At 36.4% G+C, this 13786-nt stretch overlaps 1 protein-coding gene across 3 annotated transcripts in view; it reads right to left on the bottom strand.

Moving 5' to 3' along the window:
• Positions 1–13786, bottom strand: part of PROM1 (prominin 1) — a 59854-nt gene that overhangs the window by 14875 nt on the left and 31193 nt on the right. For all 3 annotated transcript variants that reach the window (XM_057374457.1, XM_057374455.1, XM_057374456.1), the window contains 8 exons: positions 11396–11516; positions 8635–8698; positions 6213–6302; positions 4696–4913; positions 4201–4275; positions 2994–3057; positions 1088–1247; positions 352–504 (listed from right to left, as the gene is read on the bottom strand). In XM_057374457.1, coding sequence (XP_057230440.1) covers positions 352–504; positions 1088–1247; positions 2994–3057; positions 4201–4275; positions 4696–4913; positions 6213–6302; positions 8635–8698; positions 11396–11516 — 945 coding nt within the window. The remainder of the gene's footprint in view (positions 1–351; positions 505–1087; positions 1248–2993; positions 3058–4200; positions 4276–4695; positions 4914–6212; positions 6303–8634; positions 8699–11395; positions 11517–13786) is intronic.

The raw sequence follows: 13786 nt of genomic DNA, 5'->3' as shown, positions 1-13786 counted from the left end.
AAAAGCTAAGAATTTCCCCTTATACATTATTTGTCTCCAGTTTTTGCCATTTCCAAAGGGGTTTGCACAGAAATTCATTAGCCACAGCACTCGCCTATAATGGTAGATTCAGAAGTTTCATCTTTCAGCTGTGATGGGTGAAARAACAACCCCAAATCTCCCAGTCCTTCTGTGTAATCAATATTTACTTCTATTTTGAATGTGAAACAAATATTTACTTCTATTTTGTCTCAGCAGACGTACATAGGTAACAAGCAAAATTCTTTTCTTATCTATGTCSTTCAAAAACTCAACCAAACCAACCTTCCACAGGAACCTTTATTTATTTTTTCACTGATAAGTGAAACTTACGCCATAAGAAAGTTTCCTCCAGTGTTGGAGATACAGCCCCTGGTTGTTGGAGAAGCATGTTTATCATAACCACAGGTGCCACAGAGCAAACCAAGATAGTAAAAGACCARAATCAGGACCAACATACAGCACAGAATGAGACAACCCAGCCACCTAAGGAATAAAGGATAAAGCGCTTGGTTATTTTCACACAAAGAATATGTTGGAGACGTTCAGGARACATCATGCAATACTATATTCCCAAATGGCCCACTCGTGATTATATCTGAGCAATCAGTGTCAGCAAAGACAAAAATATTTGCTACATTRGCATGTATTTTGGGCCAGCACGCAGTCACTGTTGGATTGCAGTCAGCTGCTACTGAAGGGCTGGGGAACAAGCACCAGAAGAACATGGTTCCCAAAACCAGTTTTACTGTAGGTGGACTGCTGAAGTGTCAAAGTGCTCCAAGTGTAGCAAACAATTACTCAGAGAAAGCAGATGTTCGAACAGTATTTATTCAAGAATCAATGGAGAAATTTATGAATGTGGACTGACCATTGGTGATGAAGTACACAGCTGCTCTCACTGTGAGGYTTACTAACATTTTGCGCACTGTGTTAGGCTTGTCATTGTAAATAACTATATTTAATGCTGTAAAAACCTAGGCTTTATGTTCTGTGCCGCACTTCTTTCAATTTATGGAACACCACGTGTTACCGGGTAGTGCAGTCCTGCCTTATTTCTTGTACATACCTGTAGAAATCGTACTGCTCCACTACTGGAAAATAATCTTGAACATATGCCTCACTCTGTGTAAGATACACCATTAAATCTGCTAAAACCTTCTGAACAGGGAGCCCATTTGTGAAGGTAGTAATATTTGAGCCAATGGATTCCAGCACGCTTTTGATATCTAAAAGAACAAACACATTTCACTGTTACACATCCATAGAGGAAATCTACATTCCATKTATGCATTATAAAATGCTATTAAGCCATTTGCCACATGTAACAAACAAGCCACGAAGACGAGTGTGAGGAAGACACAAGCAGGCAACAAAAGCATCAAGCTTCAAAGCAGCAAAATGGCATTTCAAAATGCACACTTTGTTTATAGCATTCAGTTTAATGATAAAAGATGTAGACGTYGAGCCAGAGTTCCTCCTCTTTCCTCTCACTATAATGAATGTGTCACTTTTTATCTAGCTAACTTAAATCTTGCTTTTCATGCAATATTGCAAATGGCAACATTGAGAAAGACAATTAGCCACTAAGTTTAAAAAGGAGAAGAATAAAATCTATTTAAACTCCATGCCTTGGGAATACAACACTGTGAAAGAAATTGGACTGCCTATATTGAGAATCTATACTAGTTATTTTCTATCTTATTAAAAGMGATTACTTAAATGAACTCATTCTAATTAGTTAGCAACACTCCCGAGGTAACAATCCATTAGGCCATTTTTCCCTCAGATTATGATCAAACATGCTAGCCTCCACTTACAGGTTAGAGAGACACTACTTAGGTACACAAAGACATGATTCATTCACTTATTATATATATTGTCTATGTGTAAAATGCAGTTTCTCTATACTCTTCCCTTCTTTCAACTGAAAGAGTAGGATGTGTAATTACAGGTTGTAATTTGGTAGTAGGCAACACTTCCTTCTTTCTCAAAAAACAACTGGACAAGCTTTTGTCTGTTCTGATGATTACTCCTCAAATTCAACCAGGTAACAAATCACATTTGTTTTAGAAGTTTACAGATAAATGCATCTTTTTTCTAGCAAACCTAATTATTTTATTTCTTTTGTAGCTCAAACCCAGTTTTTACGCAAACAAAGCCCCAACACTTTACAAACAGATAAATTGTTTTGTCGGTGTTTTACATCTCAGATATGGAAAATGAATAAATCTGCTCTAGATTGGCTAATAAAAAGCATAATATCAGTTTTAGAAAACTGGCTCATTACAGGCAAGTTCACACAGTACACTATGCTTATATCCATACTGTGCTTTATTTTGCCCAGGAGGGAAAGAAAAAAAAAACAAACCAGAAAAACTTACAAGGAACAGCTGCTTATATATAATGCAGAACAGGTCCACAATGCAAGAACAAAAATTAAAACAGATTAGTATACATATGCTATACTACCACACAGGTACAGTCAATGAGCAAAAAAGTGTAAAGCCCAAGTAATAAAACAAGTGAGGCAGCCATTTAAATTATCCTTAAGGCATATTTTGACTTTCACTTTGCCATCCACCACACTTCAATACAGCAGCAGGGAGGTTCAGTTTTTCTAACATCACACTGTTAAGTATATGCCATAAATACATCGGTCAAGGAAAATTAGTTTTTCAACCACATAAAACATCAGTATGAAGTGAGGATCACAAGATTTCTCATTATTTGAGCAGTAAAAAGCCTAGCAGATAAAACTCCTCCATAAAATACCACATGGTCTATTTTCAGATTTAATTTAGGATACTCATCAAGATACAGTTGCTTTCTATGTTTTTTCTCTAGCATAAAATTTTAAAAACAAGTTAACTTTTACATCTCCATTTTTAATTATACTTAGCAAAAAAATATATTACCAATAAAAGAAAACAAAAACATTCARTAATCAAAGTGAAAAGATAGATTGTCCTCACCTGCTAAAATGTTCCTGGTTTGATTCACCACCAAGTCTGGAGTATCATTAAATGCTGCATAACCCTAAGAATCAAAGGTGGAAAAATTATGGCATGTTTCTCATTGTCAAATTGTTTGCAGTTTTTTTCCTTTTATTCARGGATCAAAGTACACACATACTAAAATGAATATGGAAATACAAAGAAAAAAACAGTTTTGTGACTGCATATTAGGAAAGGTGAAAGCAAAACAGGAATTCTAAATATGTTTCAGATTCAGTCTGGCCTCCAGAATATTCCTTGGGAAAAAAATATCTATACTTAAATACACATGAATCAGTCACAATCACCTCAAACTTTGTTGCCTGYCAGATCTATCTCATCCAAAAGGCAGAACACACATATGAAGATTCACTAAGTAAAAGGAGTTACTGTGTACCAGCCTWAMACTTCCTGTTTGCAAGTCTATGCCTTCCAAACATGAAATGCCTCTTACAAACAATGAAACCCAAATGTCTCTAGGAACACTGCAATGCCTTCTYCAGTGAGAAGGGGAAAGGGGTCCATGCCATGGGGACCAAGCAGTGGATGCTTGTAACCTTACTCCCTGCAAGCAGGAATACTTCAAAAGCAGGAAGGCGTCTAAACSCCTACACACAGCCTTTGGTTTCAGAAAGTGCCTCCTGTTCCTAGTACACATTTTCATATTCCTAAATTTTTCAACTGTTCAAACTAATACATTCTATTTCTAGGTGAAAATTGTAGTGTTTCTGGAAAGTCTTCCAAAAAATACTAATAGCAATTACACTTGGTCCATTGCACCCAATTTAATATTAAATATGCACATAAAGAATTCAAAATATTTTAAAATAGCTGGAATACAATAAAACTAATTTGGAAACCGTGATTTTTTTTAAATTTCTGTAGCTTGAATCAAAAAGTAGAGAGCATGCTACTGGGTCCACATTTCTGTCTTTTCATTTTTTTAGGGACTGTTCTTTCCAGCAGATAACTCGGAATACATTTTTGATCTTTAGTATCCTGGAGATACAAAGCACTATATTAATACTTTCAAGTGTTAAATCTTGGCCAAACAATGAGAGGTATCCACCAAGACGCAGGCTGAGTTGGGAGCAAAAGAATACTGCTTGAGAAATCAAGGGAAAACAAGTCATACACACATCCCAGTTTATTACTTAACAGTTYACAAGTCTGTCAAGAAACGTACCTTTTGAACCAGACTAGAAAGGTCTATTTTAAGGACATCATTGACCTTTGCAAGCTGTGAGCTCACGCCTGGCAACTAGGAAGGAAAAAACATGCCTGAGTCACATCAAAGTAGCAGTTTTGCTCATTCAGTAAATATTTCAAAGTTAAGAGAGAGGACAGAGAAACTAGAGTGATCTGTAGTAGAATCTTCCTAACACACTCATGAAACCTCTGCTGTACAAAAGGAAAGCTTAACTCTCAACATTTTTGGCAGGGCAGGTTGTTTCATTGCCCAGAGCAGCACTTTAACGTAKCTGCTTGACACACATTTTATCCTTTTCTACACAGAAGAGGAAAATAGTGACTGGAATTACCCAGAAACACAGAAAAAGGGAAGATCACTTATCTCACTAGTGATGGCACACACCAAGCCACTGACCTGAAGAAATATTACTGGGCTTATTCAAGGCAATTGCATTGAAGAGTCTGAAAAATATTTTTTAAAAGGTCTTACCCCACTAAAATTGGCATTGATGCTCAGTTGACTTAATGAATTCCTGATGATATTGCAAGTTGAGGCAGCCTGGGCCGCACTGCAYGCGGAGTCATTGAGGGTGTTGCTCAGGTGCATTTTAACATCTGTCAGGTTTGCATGAAGTCTCTCWGTTCCCTCCTGCAAAACCTCTACAGAGACACTCACATTTTCCAGTGCTTCCTTTGTCTCTCTGATGGCTGCAAGGATGAWTTTTTTTTAAAACATGTGTTAGAAGCAGCCTCGTGATACAGATATGAAGAGAAAGTGCACACGCATCAATGATATGATATTCTTAACAATACTGATTTTATAACTGCCTCTCTCCCAGAAAAACCCTCTAGCATAGAATATGTACTTATTGCACATAAAAAAAACATCACTTATGCTTTCCTACAAAGAAATTAATGTGCTCAGGTTAMTCTTACTGAGATTTCATCCACTTGCCACTTTTCTAACCTTTCCCAAGCTCTCCTTTCTCAGTGGTTTCAGTAAAGAACTTTAATGCTTGGCCATCAGAAACTAAATGCCCACAACCATCAAACATTATTTTCAGTATTTTGCTTATAATCAACTCACAAATCATGTAGCTACAAGATGAACAGTAAGATCATGATGCATCTGCCAAGCATTAATGAGTGTTCCACACTGTCTGGCTCTAGATTTCATCCTAATCACACCAAACAAAAGAACCCTGAACACTGAATAGGTGTTTAGTAGACAAAGAACCACACAAACACAACTAAAAATACACAAGTTACAAAAATGAAGTGCACTTCACATAACACAAGGTTTCATCGTGGTTTTTACCTTTGATAGCCCTTTCCACTTTGACTTCAAGACAAATAAGAGAAATAAAGCAAAAAAAGGATAACGATGACAAGTGAATAAGAAAGAATTCATGGATAAAAAAAAACCAACCCAAAACCAAAGTGACAAGTTCATGGGTGCCTTCCCTTTGTTCAGTAAGCTGTACCTCATTCCTGAAAACAGAAGTCTTAAATGAAAAAAATAATAAAGGGATATTTTCTCTAAAGGGAGAGAGAACTAAAAATRAGCAATGACAAACTCAAAGATACAATGATGAAATGCTGGTTAGCACTCTCATAATAAACTTGGCAATGTACACGACAAATTTCCTGACCTGTTGAAGACTAATCTGCAAATAGTTATGGCTCTAATAGTTAAACAGCTCTAAAAGGACAGTTTTCCTWGTATCCCTCATATTCAAAAGAAAGGGACAGCAACATGGAGCAGGAAATCCAGATTTCATCCCTCTTYATTGATTGTTGAWACTTAAGTATCAACAATACTCCATACACTTTGGTTTAGTTAACTATATTTATAAATCTTAAGATGTCTGAAATCCTCAGTTTAGAAGAAACATCAAGGCATACATAAAAATGGTTGTTGGCTCATGGTACTGCATAAAGCTATCCCATGCTGTGCCTGTTTTACCATGGCAACAGAACATTATAYATCAACGTGTACATATTTACCTCCTGCCATTGACAGAGCTGCATCAAGTGCAGGACGCACTTCTTTTCCCAGCTGTTCCTGAACTCTGGYTCCAAGCACAGGTCCAACATCTGTAGTATGGAGAGATTAAAAAACCCCACATTACATACTAGTTCAATTTAAATTGTCTATCAAACTACATGCTGTCAGACTCTTAACAAATACATATATTATGTATATACATACATGCATATATATTATATATACAATTTCATATATACATACATATGCATATAAATAYATATACAYATATTATTSAAATTTTTCTAAGGTCTGACAGTCAGGACTTAAGTGACAAAAGGTAATGCAGGGACACAGTTCTGCTTTAACTAGCTACAGGCCTATAAACAAAAGAAGTAAATTAAAATATGGTGGAAAATATTCACTAACACTCGACTACGTAGGTAAAGACACACAGAGTTTGAACAAACTCCACAATATGTATTTCACTGCATTTACTACTWTTTTGGGAACAGGATTTTTTCCACAATCTATCTTAAAGAGGTCCAGYATCTGGACAGGAATTTTGTGGCATGCTCTTTCACTACACAATATGTTTTCATAGTGCAAGAGAAACTTCAGACCTTTCTCCTGTTCTTCGTGTATCCAGCAGCATCAAGGTCACCCACAAGCCAGACCTGCCAGTCAGCTCTGCTGAAATCCCTTAAGCGTGTTAAGCCCATGTCCCCAGTCCTGTACCCTCATGCAGTCCATCCAACACGGATCCTCACAGCCACAGCTACCCCCACCTCCAMACCCTCCAGTCTCACTGCCCACAAAGAGAAATGAACCTTAGTTCAGCAAAGCCACAGAGAAACGCTAGGCAGAGTTGGGTGAAGCATTTTAATGTGACACATCCTTTGGATTATTACTGGGTCCTCTCCATTTTCAGATCCCAGTAAACAGATTTTTCAGTTGTTTTCCTTTTGATGAGATGGAAATACTGCATGGTACAGAAGCATCCCTTACTATAAGCACTGTCATGTCTGGCTTGGGAATGAGAATTTTTACCAAGCAGAAAACACTTTTCAGCATTTCCTTAGGGTGAGCAAACTGAACTCATCCACAGCTCTCTGGAGACTTCTGCTACTGCTGATTCCCTTACAAAAAAATCTTTCTGTACCCAGGTGTCACACACTTAATTCTGGTATTTCAAGAAAATAAAAGCTATCTTTATTTAATGATTGCTCTCATCACAGATCCACCTAGGTTCTGTTAACTAACACCATAAATTGGCCTTGAAAACAAACATTTAATTTGAAATTTCAGTTTGGAGTGGCTGGGAAAACTAATTCAAKCTAATATTTGAAATGCAAATGTCAGTTGTTTATTATTATTATTATWATMAWCATYATYATTATTAYTATCATAGACTTAAAGACTACATGCATTTTTTCAGACCAGAGTGCTCCTGCTAAGAATTAAGTAGGAAGACTACTCAACTACTGCTACTACTGCTTTCACAGGCTAATTCAACATGCAGTATAGCCTCACACAGACAAGACACATCAACCTCAGGGTATGCCAAGTTGACTGCATTGAAAACAACTTTTAAAATACGTTTTAAATCCACAAAGAAGCAGMGATTCTGGGCATGAGAAGTCAATTTATTATAAGTGGCAAAATGCCACAGTTGAACTGTTTGATCCCAGCAACAATCCTTTGATCCAACAATGCAAGCCTGTATGCATTTATTAATACCTGCTACCAATGCACCTTGAATTGTAATCTGTACTGACTGTGGTCAGCCCTTTCTATTAMGAATTTTGGAAAGTGAATCCTAAATTAAAAAAAAAAAAAAATAATCCATTTTCTGGTTGGTTTTGTTTACTGAAAGCTTTAAAAGTGATGCTTCATACTGCAACTGTGCTGATGGGGAAAGTGCAGCAGTTCTACTTAAAGTTTTATCTCCTGCTCTCCAACTGCTCATTTTGAAATGGCAAATACATTAAGCAGCTTTAGAAAGAAGATAAGCTTATACCTCACCTCCGAGCTGAACAGAGGACAAAGGTAGAACAAGAAAAATAAACAGAGAACTCTCTCATTGGAACTATCATAACTGCTAGTAGCTCTGTTCCTTGATATTTCGCTCCAATTTAAAAGCTGAGAAATAATATTCCAAAAAATGCTGTATTAGTTACTGAACTATAACAAGGAAATAAAATACTACCCTGGCTTATTGTATAATAGTTTAATAAAATACTTTTGAGAGATATTATGCATTATACCAGYTCTGAGTGATTTTATGTGAAAAGGATTTTAGTCTCATTTACAACTGAGAATAGCACTTCTATTTGAAAACCATATTTTCATAAATGAAGTTTCACTTTGCACTATAAGCTAATTATCTTATTGAAGTTTTTTAATACACATTGCTAACCCCCTTTAAATAAAAATACTTACTATTTAGGTCAGAGAGTGCTTTATCCTTAGCTGTGTTGTACTGGCTCACCAAGTAGTCAATTTGCTGAGAAGAAGATGATTTAAAAAACTATTAGAAAAATTGAAAAAAGTAATGCTTCTGACAGTCAAACTTTCACTTTAAAACAATCAAAATATTTGTGCCTTATGTCCAAATACCAGCTTTCTACTGTTTTCAGTTAACTAAGTATTTTATTTGCTTAGCAGAACTGCACAAAAAAAAAAAAAAAAAAAAAAAAAAAAAAAAAAAAAGGTGTTTAACTGGGACACCTCTTTAAATGGAAAATATCTCTCTGGTAAAGGATCAGGCTCAAAAATATTAACCAGTAGGAACTGCAGGCTTATAAAGGTTTCAAGCCAATAAAGTTTTCCATGCCTTCCACTCTGTTACTCGCTTTTCCAGTGGCATTAGTTCCTCCTTCATGGAAAGACTTGGCACTGAAGTGGTGGCAATTTTGAAACAATTCACCAACCAGACTAACTTGTATCTGGGTATCCTCTCAAAGCTTCTCTTATGGAAAGGAGCTGGCTGATTTGTCTTAATACAAATAGTTTTCTTTACCCACCAAGTGGATTTAGCCCAGTCTCAACTTAAGGTCTACCAAGATACCACAACAATAGAAACCAGCAATTCAGTTACCATCAAATCCAAATCCTGGGTTTGGACAAAAGACAATAAAGAACCCTCCCAACTAATTCTGAAAAGACACTACATAACCTTTATTGATCTTTGCATGTTTAAAATAGTGCACTCTGAATTCTATTGAAAACAAGTAAAACTGGTATAAAGGTTAACACATTTGACAAATGGACTTGCAATTTYAAGCATGATTCAAATATGTACCAAAGCGTATCTGGCTTGCAGTCTCAGGATTTCTGTTAAATAAAGAAGACAAAAATCCCTCCCTCCAAACAATCTATTGATCATACAGCAGTGAATGTATGTAGTACAAAGTATGAAGTGGACCTCCTTTTTATAAAACAGGAGGAAAAAAAAAAGTTTCTTACTAAGAAGGTTGTAGGTCTATTTTTGTTTTTTTGGGGTTTTTCTTTCTATCTAGGCTAACTGAAGGACTAAAATTTTGCAGGGCTACAGGTTTTGCTTTGTCTCCAACAATGTCACAGACAAAAGATGATTCTGTATAACTGATAGCGTTATTGCTCAATATTCATAGCCTGCAAATCTCCTGTGACATGGACTCTTTATACAGGACTTCTCCAAATCCTCTTACATGCTGTACATACCTCATACTGATGAGTCAAGGACATCAGTTCAAATTTCAGAGCTTTGTAGCCAATAGTTAGAAACTAAAACAAGTCCTCATTTTTTCAAGAAAATTTTACAAATGTGTATGTATGTATGATACTCATGCGCCTGGTGTGACAAAATGACTCAGGAGATACAGCTTATGACTGCATCAGCACCAAGTCTAAAAAAGAAAAATAATAATCCCACACTGAACCTGAAGAACTACTAAGTGAAACTTTGAGTAACCTCTGGCAAAAGTGTTCAATTCCTGACATCTCTAAATTTAATAATTCAGTGTTTTTATTAACATTTTAGATAGTGTCTATTTTTTCTCTATTAAGGTAGTCACTTCTACATAACAAATTTTCTCCTCTGATGTTTCTGACTGTGAGAACCCAGCACGCTATCAAGGGGACTCTGGTGGTTTCTAATGTGACTTAGTGATCCTCCTGTGCCCACTGTCAGATCCAGACTGACCAAAAGCACTGATTCAAGTGGGATTATTGGCATGAYCTCTGTTTCTTGCCACATAACTCCACCACCCATCTGTCACAACATGTGCAAACAAGTAATTTTTTGGGGAACATATCCAGATCGGAAAATATTTGATGGCATCCCCCAGATGTCTCCGCTCTCATACAGCCCAGCAGAAAGGAGCCCACAGTTACTGTGACCGGGATGCTACTACACTTGTGGATTTCATGTAACTGCATGAATTCCACTTATTTATTAATCATGCAGAAGTAAAATAGTTTGATGAAATTGAATTCAAATAATTCAAACTGATGAAAGCAAAGGTCAGATTTTTTTCCCCCTATAAATTCACAAAGAATTGAAATTACACATTGTCTACAAGTCTCCCTAACTAGCATTTCCCTTTTTTCTTCCCAACACAAAACAAGATATGCAGAGGAGACTGCTTATGGGACTTTAGGGAAAATTTGAACAGAGAGAATCTTTCCTGTTCAGTATGGTACAGTGGTACTCTGGTTTACAGAAAAAAAAAAAAAAACAGTCAAAAATATTCCTGGAAAATAAGTTATTGCGGCTCTGTCCCAGAGCACACAGAAGTATGTCCAAAATAAAAGGAAACAGGAAAGAGCAACAAGGAATCTAAGTTTTCATGTAATAAATTTTTACATTTTACTTTTAAAACTTTATTTTTACCAATTATTTATCTTCTGCTTGTGATCTACATTAGTTCAGTCGGAGGAAAAGGGACTACAAGCAACAGAGCAGCATACTCCCAAAGCACAGCTGAGAAGTTGYTCAAGGAATGCTGATCCATGAGGATAACTCCCAAGCACTTAGAGCTGTATAAAAACATCTCACCTTGCACCRTTTATTCTACTTAGTGAGACAGACAATGGATAAACAAAATACTGCAGGTGCAGTTTATATAAAAGATAAAGAATTATTTTCTTTTCTGCAGTATGTCTTATTTATACCTCTTCCCTCCCACCATCATTCCCCATAAAGAAAAAAATTCTTTACCGCTGGAGTGTCGTTAAGGAAAATTTTCAGATCTTTAAAATTACTGTTAACCAGTTTCTTTGCGCCTCGGACTTGGTTAGTTAAATGTTGGTTGGCAGCATATGCACAGAGCACTCCAACGCTACAAAAAATATAGATAACAGATATTTGTTAATGTAAGTGCGCATTCTAACATAAAACAGAATGAAAAAACTATAGCCAAAAAAAAGCCAACATTATCAAAAGAAAGAAAGGACTCCATAAATTTACACATTTGCTTTTTCTTACTACAGCTTCTCACAGGGATGTAGAGACAGACGACAAGACTGAACCAAAAGAGCCAATATTGTACTACCAACTCGAATAAAAGAAAGGAAAAGCTATGACAACCCAAAGTCTTCTGAAGTTATTAACATACAATTACTAATCTATTTGCATGGGTATTGTTAGAAAATGTGAATAGGTGAATTGTATGAGACAGAAACATTAGGCTCTTTTACAAGTATCATTAACCTTGACACAGCTACAAGCAAATGCTCCTAAGTTAACTCTGAAAAGGAGTATTTTTCATCTGATAACTTGAGCAAGATTTACTCATAATGGTACAATTTATATACATAATTGCATGGATCTTTCAAAAGCACATGAATAGCTCCTATTAATGCTATAATGATAAGCATTTCCTGATASTGAAACAAAAGGTGGAAAGCGAGCTGGAGTTCCTGTCAGCTCTGCTAGTGATAATTTTCTATTTGATCATTCCTCACTATAAAGGTCTCATTATGGCATGGCAGATCTGCATAAACARTAAGTAAAAAGGAAATTAAAGGTTGAATGAGAGACTTCAAAGCTCTCTTGTAACACAYGAACCTCAGTTTTTTGTTTAGCTTAGGTGTAAAACAGACTTAAAGAGAAGGATGACTTCAGTTTTTAAACATCTCACATTCACAACAGCTAACCTTGCAGACAAGCCCCAGAAAAGACAAGCATAACCACCGGAGTGGTAACAGCCTCAAAATCAGGCTGACAACAAACCCATCTGATGAGCTAAGCACCAACTCTGAGATTTAGCCAGCAGAAAGCTGTGATCCACTCACCACACGCAGGATATATCCCTAAAGGGCAGACACTTCCTTGAGGCTGCAGTCAGCTGYTCAGTCTCTTACTTCATATTGCAATTCAACAGCTCAGCACTAGAGAGGCAGCACCCTGAAAGGCCATTATGGACATCCAAACACAGCAGAAGGGATTCACAAGTACAAATGGTACTCTACTCCTTCAGACTGTCAAACTTCCTAAACTGGATTTTCAAGAAGACTTACATACTACTATTTTTAAACAAGACTTCTAAAAAGCCTAATTCAGGCTCTCTATGGAGAAAAAGATAGATGGTAAATGTAACTCGTGTTCCAAAGAATGTGCATTCAAAGGAAGCATAATACAGCCATATAAATGAGATGATGGAGAGCCAATAGGTACCTAAAATTGCATGACTTGTGTATCATGGCAAGATAGGAGCAAACACTCTAATTCATGATGCTCATCTCCTTCTTCAGTGGATCAAAACCAAACCTTCATCCTTATTTTGCTCTTCCTACTTCAGCTTTTCCAAACATTGTAAAGCCTAGTTCTTCTGGTTAAACAGCTCTCAAGTACAAGAATTTCTGTTGCTCTGAAAAAGTCTCGGAAGGAAAATTCTGATTTTAAAGCATGTTACCGGGAGATGTGGAAAGCTAATATACCACAGGTTGGTCTATTACAATTCCTTCACTAACATTTTTCTCAATATCCAAAAATATTTGTAACAGGATGACAGAGTTTGACACAACGAGGCAGCTTCTCTACCCAAAATTTCAGCTGTGTCTTCAAAACTGGTTAATAATTAACCTCCAGAAGTCACTATGGAACAAAGGGACACACACATTTATCCTCCTACTTAACCTACAGCAAATGGCACAGTTTTATTTCCACTATAACCAACACTCAAGCAGCCACTATCATCAGCTACCACTTAAGGAAGGAGAACTCAGAATGCCTAAATACCAAGGAACTGAGTAAATTTTAACTCAAACCACTTCATAATTCCATGATAAGAATAGTAAACAGTTTCATTTTGGATACAGGCAACATATTATTTCTTTTCACTCTACTGTGATGGCAATTGCTATCAAAACTTTTTAAGCTTTTCTTTGTTAATCAGAAGACAAACTGTCTCAAGCTATCAGGAAAAGCAAACATTTGTATATTGCTCTGAGACTTAAGAGTTTATAATCACATCCTTGTTCTTTAGACAGACAGCACTTTTATGTSCTTTCAATGCTATGCTCAGAGATCAGAAAGGTCAACTGGGAGCTAACAAAACAGTACTTTGTAAGATCTGAGCACAACTATCTCTCTCTTCAGCTTCCTAAT

This window comes from Malurus melanocephalus, unplaced genomic scaffold (assembly GCF_030028575.1).
Source record: "Malurus melanocephalus ecotype Western Australia unplaced genomic scaffold, MMel_1.1 scaffold_225, whole genome shotgun sequence".
In the NCBI taxonomy this organism is placed as follows: Eukaryota; Metazoa; Chordata; class Aves; order Passeriformes; family Maluridae; genus Malurus; species Malurus melanocephalus.
The sequence above is the reverse complement of the archived record's forward strand: the minus strand, read 5'-3'. Positions and strand labels throughout refer to the sequence as shown.